The sequence below is a fragment of the Miscanthus floridulus genome, unplaced genomic scaffold (assembly GCF_019320115.1).
Source record: "Miscanthus floridulus cultivar M001 unplaced genomic scaffold, ASM1932011v1 os_1869, whole genome shotgun sequence".
NCBI classification, from domain to species: Eukaryota; Viridiplantae; Streptophyta; class Magnoliopsida; order Poales; family Poaceae; genus Miscanthus; species Miscanthus floridulus.
Genome location: NW_027097963.1, coordinates 15,989 through 22,774, shown reverse-complemented (window position 1 = coordinate 22,774; position 6,786 = coordinate 15,989). Strand labels below are relative to the sequence as shown.

General features: G+C 55.8%; 1 protein-coding gene across 1 annotated transcript; it reads right to left on the bottom strand.

The window, feature by feature from the left end:
- Positions 1-1,916: 1,916 nt before the first annotated feature.
- On the bottom strand, positions 1,917-4,429 carry LOC136534382 (uncharacterized). The gene is made up of 2 exons (XM_066526833.1): positions 2,625-4,429; positions 1,917-2,523 (listed from the first exon to the last, which is right to left on the bottom strand). Exons 1-2 carry the CDS (start codon positions 4,374-4,376, stop codon positions 2,068-2,070), a joined length of 2,208 nt encoding a protein of 735 aa, XP_066382930.1. The 5' UTR covers positions 4,377-4,429; the 3' UTR covers positions 1,917-2,067.
- Positions 4,430-6,786: the final 2,357 nt, after the last annotated feature.

The window sequence follows — 6,786 nt, the reverse complement described above, 5'->3', positions numbered from 1 at the left end:
TGGAATTTTTTCTAAGTTTTGAGTTGAACTCTATTTCAAATTGCATTTCTAAGCTATTGAAAATATTAGCTAGCAATGTTGTTTTTCAACAACAAGTATTTCATCATCTTCTACAAAGTTCACACTCCAAACTTTATTTAAGCCCCCATATATAAGTTCTATAGTAATTTTACTCAATAAAAATTGCTTTACAACCATACTTGATAATTGTATGAATCGTGGAGTAACTTTTCGTTTTGCATTCTTATTGATCGTTTTAGTTGAAATACTTCACCTATTTGTTTCATCACATGCATTACCCCATAAGTATGATGCTCATAACGTGTTTTAGTAAATGATTTAGGGTGTAACACCGAGGGTGTTACAATAACGCACTACCAAAATGGTGGAATTCTCCTAATATTTTTAATTAGTAATAAAACACTACCACTAGTCATAGCACAAGAAAATCTCACTAGAAGATATTTAGTAGGGAAAGTTTGTACTAAATTTTAAATGCCAAAACACTAGAAGAAGCCCACATTATTAGGAGAAATCTAAAATTTTGGTTGTGACGCTTCTATGTCTGTCAGTTACACACTGAAAAAATAGTTACACACTGCAAATGGTGAACTAAGAGAGTTTCAATGCGTAGTGCATGTCAAAAATTATAGCTCCAAATTATAATAAAGATAGATGTTTGATGAATAGATTGATCATGAGAGCAAGCAGTCATTAATGCAAATATGACGATTCAGTAAAAAGGCAAATAAAAAATTTAACCAAGTGCATGTTATTTTGGAAATAAATTAGATGGGCGAGGGACACATCGATGCTTAGGTGCACTCCCCTCCCCGATAGACGCCCGAGTCCGACGGCATTGCACGCGCAACATCTGGAGTTGAAGCCGCGGTCTTCTCTCTCTCCTCCCCGATGGATATGCAAACCAGTGCGAGGACCACGCTCCAGCTCCAGATGCGGCGCATGCGATGCCGTCGGGCTCTATGTGGCATCCATGGGGGAGGGGAGCGCACCTACGCGTCCGTGCGTCCCTTGCCCACCCAATTTATTTCCGTTATTTTTAGAAAGAAAGTAATTTGGAGCACAACGGACAAACTGCTATAAACCGATAGCGACAAAAAGGAAAACACTAGCTGGATATCATAAAGAAAGGGGACCAGAGAGTCAGATGCAGAGAGTTTCTTAGGGTGTGTTTGGTTCCTACAGGAAAATTTTAGTCCCTGTCCCATCGAATATTTGGACACATGCATGAAGTATTAAATATAGACGAAAAAATAACTAATTGCACAGATTGTGGCTAATTTGCGAGACGGATTTTTTAAGCCTAATTAGTCCATGATTCCACAATGTGGTGCTACAGTAAATATGTGCTAATTGCGGATTAATTAGGCTTAATAAATTCGTCTCGTAAATTAGTCTCCATCTATGTAATTAGTTTTATAATTAACTTATATTTAGTTCTCCTAAATAGCATCCGAACGTCCGATGTGACATGGACTAAAATTTAGTCCATGGAACCAAACACCTCCTTAGGCTCCGTGCCAGCTTACTACTACCCCATCATAAATATAAACCTCATTTTTCCAGAAATCAAACAATCACGTTTCTTCTGGCTAACCGTTGTTCTAGAGCATCCAAATGTTGCGATGACCACCGGTAGATTTGTATTGCCCCCAAGATGCTAGTGAAGATTCTTAAACTTGACTTTGTGATTCACTCGAGAAGAGAATAGAGTTGAAAGAGACTTAACCTTTGTGACTTCCTCATCAACAAAGATGTCGATGACAGGTTAAATCTTGTGTATGTCCCTTGTTGTTGTTGATATTATTTTCTAGTATATATATAGTTAAACGTAAAAAAGTTTGACTTTTTTAGAAGTGAAATGTGTAATTATTTTAAGGCAAAAGAAGTATAGCCATGATAACCCTTTATTGCACTTTCACACAATAACGAATACAGTGATACAAGAAAGCATAAGCATACAGAAGTACTACCATGCAAATACGGCACAATCAAACCGAATACAGAGTAAAAATAATTAACTGTTTCAGCCGTGTAAATCACTTTTCAGCGTATCTGTGACCGTGATGTGCAGGCCTGCTGCTGGCTCATGAGCTCCATGGCGGAGTCGACGAGCGAGCCGACGCTGACGGCGCGGCGGCTGAGCCCGACGCTGCCCGAGAACACGTTGAAGCGCTCGAGGCCGGAGGTGGTTTCCGCGACGCGCCTCTGCTCGGCCTCCATCCCGAGCTCCACGAAGAGCGACACGAAGCGCGCGTCCGACCGCATCAACGCGATGGCGAGCTCCAGCGTGTACAGCCGGATGCGCGGCACCTCCAGGGACGGGCGGCTGTACTCCCGCAGGACCAGCACCAGCGTCCGCGCCAGCGCTGTGTCCGTGACGCCCGCCGTGGCGAGGCTCGCCCGGAGCTCCCCAGGCTGCATGAACCGGAACATCTGCGCCGCGAGGCCGAGGGAGATGTTGAGGAGCTTCGTCTTCTCCACCATGATACTGCGCAGCACCTGTGTTTCAGAACGAAGAAAGAAAAAAGATTAGGAAACGGTTGATGACCAATCACACCATAGCCGATGCACTGTGCACAGAGTGTACTGCCAGAAACTACCTTGGTGGCGCCGGCGGTGACTCCTCTCAGTGTAAGCTGCCACTCGTCCCCAGCGTAGGTGCACAGGTTGCGCAGGATCCTTGAGGCGCTGATGACGACGACGGGATCACTCAGCGCCTCGACCAGCCGCTCCACACCTCCGCCGAACGCCATGATGATCGCGCCGCAGTTCCTGCGGCTGTCGAGCGCCAGCATCGCCAGAGCCTCGCCGGCCTCCACCCGGACAGCGTCCTTGTGCCGGTCGGGCGCTGCCTCCTGCTTTTCCGGCAAGAACATCGCCACCAGCGTGCTGAGCACACCCCCCGTGCCGCCGATCATCTCCCTCGCCTCCTCGTCCATGGCGAGGTTCGTCAGTATCTCGATCGCCAGGCGGTGCAGCTCGGACACGTCCTTCTCGTCGTGCTGCTGCTGCAGCACCTCCCTGACGTTGCTCACGGTGAACACAATGTCAGACAGCTCCCTCCGGAGCACCTTTCCGGTGGTCCCCGTCGTGCTCGCCAGCCTCTTCACAACGCGGAGCGACTGCTTCACCGCCTTGAGGCGCATGTCTGTCGGCGGCCCCGTCGCCGGCCCGTTTGCTATTATGCCCGAGTAGGAGATGATCTTGTCGAGAAGGCCCCTAGTCTTCCCGATCTTGTCGCAGTTGTCGTGGTCGCGCGCTAGCTTGTTGAGGATGGACAGCCCGAGGAGGTTGAGCTCGTCGAAGTCGGCGTAGAGCAAGGAAGCCACGGACTCCATGGCGCCGGGAATGCCGGTGACGCGGAGCGCGTTGACCTTCCTTCCAGTGAGCATGAACACGACGACCGCCGCAGAGCGGCGCACGTCCTTCTCCGAGGCGTTCTTCCAGCTGAGCATCTCGATAAGGCGCTCGATGGCGGGTCCGGACGTGCCGATCTTGCGGAGCGTGGCGTCGGCGAAGCGGTCGGACTCGACGAGCGCCGCTAGGATGCTGGCGCCGAGGCGCTGCTCGTCGTGCGAGCCCGCCGTGAGCAGGTCGTCGGCGTAGGATACGAGGTCCATGTGCAGGCCGTCGAAGATGCTGCCGTTAAGGCACCGGGAGTAGGAGTCGTAGAAGAAGCGGCGGACGGCGACGGCGCGGCAGGCGGTGGCGAGGTGGCAGTCCTTGGCGACGCGCTCGAGCAGGCGGTGGTGGCCCACCCTCCACTCCCACAGCGCCTTCTCGACGAGGAACAGCAGGGCCTCGGCGAGCGCGAGGCCGTAGAATATGTCGAGCGCGGAGTGGCGGTTGACGCGGGCCTCCTCGCTGCCGCCGTAGCGCTGGTGGACGAGGCGGACGAGGGAGAGCGCGGCGCAGGAGGACGCGGACAGCAGCTGCAGCCAATGGAAGACGCGGCCGACGGCCCACGACACGGGCGCGCGGCCCGTGGTCTCGTGCTGCCACTCCAGCTCGTGGCTGCGTCCCAGGATCCGGGCGCCCTCCACCAGCAGCAGGGTGGTGATGCACCAGAAGTCGGTCTGGCCCAGCGTGATGGCGAAGCCGCCGAGCAGCACGACCGTGGCCCAGATGAAGCCCAGCGTGCCGAGCCGGCTGGCCGCCTTCTCGAGCACCGCGAGCTGGAGCGCCAGCATGGTCAGCCGGCGCTCCGGCGGCGGCGCATCGTCTTCGTCGCCAACGACGGTTGCGCGGACATGCGGGGTCATCACCGACTTCTGCGGCTCGAACAGCGTCGGCAGCTGGTCGGGGATCAGCACGCGCACGCTCCGGGTGGCAAGGCTCACGCGGCGATCCATTATTGCCGACTGCAGCTTTGCTCTGGACACGAGCTATCTGGGTAGCGAGCAGTGTGACGCGCTGACACGACGAGTCCACTAAGCTTGGTTTAGCACACTGGCATCTGCCGATTATTTATAGGCAAGTGCAGCTAGCTGTTAAGGTGCTGTGCAGTGCAGCATGCAGATATTTGGAAGCGGGATGCATGTGTTCATAGCGTACGTACGGTACGTACTTGCATTGGAGCTTGGAGGAGATTCGTGGCAGACTGGCAGGCATTGACGCATGTCTCACGTTGACATGTGGTCGATTTCTTGCGTGCATTTGGAGGTTTATTCCAGGCCTTGACGGGAAGGAGATGCTCTCTCCTTTCTTCTTGTTACAAAACTCGGTTGCCGAATGGGGCAACAGCGCCAAACGCATGCCCTGGGCGTTGGATGCCAACGTGTTCTCTGCTATTCCCGGTCAAAAAAAAAAAAGATTAAGTCTACTTTTAGCCCCTCAACTGTAGGGTTCGTCTAATTTTGATATTCAACTACAAAACCGTCTAAAGCTAGTACCACAACTATAAAAACCGTTCACTTTTAGCACCTGATGGGCGCGGGTGAGACTGTTTTGTCCAAAGTGGAGCGGTTTTGTCCATCTCAGTGACATGTGGGGTCCACGCGTCATCGACTCAACCCCTCCCTCTCCATCCTCACGGCCACTCCCCCGACGCCTCCTCCCTCCGCGCGCAGCAGGGCGGGCGCTGCTCCCTCGCGCGGCACCCTCGCGGGCGCTGCTCTGGGCCGCGCTGGCGCTACTCCACGCCGCGCACGCAGGCATGGCCCGCCTCGTCGCGTCGACGCTGTCCCGCGCGCAGCAACGCCGCGCGCGGAGGCCGGCAGGTCCGTGGCCGCTCCCGCGCTCGCGCCCGGCGGTGGCGCCGGGGTGATGATGCCGGCAGGTCCGTGGCCACACCCGCGCTCGCGCCCGACGGCGGCGCCAGGGTGATGATGCACGAGTTCCGGCACGCGCGGGCAGCGGTGGAGGAGGCCAACGACGCCGTCAAGCGCGGCGGCGATGTGGCGGCAGCCGCGGTGGAGGTGGGACTACGCGCGGCCGCGCTCCAGGCCGCGCGAAGGAGTAGCGCCGTAAGCTCTTTAGAACACGTCGGGCCCGTGGAACGCCCGGAAGCGGCAGCTGTCGGTGCCGAGCATCCGGGCGGCAAGCGCGTAGTTGGCCGCCTCGACCTCCGCCACCTTCTTCCTCAGCTCTGCCGCCTCGTGCTTTGCCTCCACCTCGCGCGCCTTCGACTCTGCCGTGGCACGCCGTGCCGTCTCCTCGCGCTGGTGGAGCGCCGCCACCCCATGGTTGAGTACCTCGTTGTCGTGCTCCAGAGCCTCCTGTCGCCTGTGCTGCTCCGCCACGCCGGTGTGCTCCAGCGCTGGTCGCCGATAGCCACGTGCACGAGTTGTGCGCGGACGGAAGGTGACAGAGCTAGCCATGGCGCTGCTGGCATCTGGCGGAGCTGTGCGCGTGTGTGGACGGGCGCGCGGCGATTTCCTACAGGCGAGCTGCAAGGTGGTGGCGTAGCGGCCGGAGTTCTGCGCGAGACCACCGTGCGTGTGCCGGAGGTGTGCCTCCCGGGTGCCGACATCGCAGCCGCCAACCCCGGCGCAGGGCGTGTCCGAGACGGCCGTGCCAGACGCAGACGCGCAGCAGCAGCACCTCCTGCTACGCCAGCTCATCATTGAGCTCCCGTCGACGTGGGCCAGGGACGAGCGCTGTCTTCGACGGCCCTCCCCGGTGACCGTCCCCACGCCGTCTTCGGCGACCCACCTCGTGCTCATGCCCGCTCCCTTCTTCCACCTTGTGCTCGCGCCCGCTCCCTTCTTCCACCTCGTGCTCGCGTGCGGGCGAATTCATGGTGGCGCCCGTAGCAACAGCAATTGGCGGACCACGCCACCTCGGCGCCGGATGGCATGGAATTGAGATGGACCGAGCCGGAGCCAATCCCTAGCCCCGCCGTTGCCCGCTGAGGAGCTCACCGTGCTCGTTGGGGTGCACACCGAGGTGCCCGCCCTGATCGTTGGGGTGCCCACTGAGGAGCTCATCGTGCTCGTTGGGTTGCCCATTGAGGTGCTCACTGACATCCTGCTATCCTACGCGGGGCCTCCTTGAAAGCTCTAGTTTGGTTTTGGTGAATTGATGAAACCCTAAGTGCTAACCTAGTTTATCAAGTGATCATGAGATAGGTAGCACATTCCAAGTGGTGAAGCAAATGAAGATCATGACATGATGATGGTGATGCCATGGTAATGATCAAGTGCTTGGACTTGAAAAGAAGAAAGAGAAAAAACAAAAGGCTCAAGGCAAAGGTATAAATGGTAGGAGCTATTTTGTTTTGGTGATCAAGACACTTAAAGAGTGTGATCACATTTAGGTTCG

Bases quoted from the DNA above. Each gene is read 5' to 3' on its own strand.
- LOC136534382 (XM_066526833.1), bottom strand. From the start codon at position 4,376: ATGGATCGCCGCGTGAGCCTTGCCACCCGGAGCGTGCGCGTGCTGATC. The intron at 2,524-2,624 runs GTAGTTTCTGGC...TCTGAAACACAG, and splicing joins TCACCGCCGGCGCCACCAAG to GTGCTGCGCAGTATCATGGT.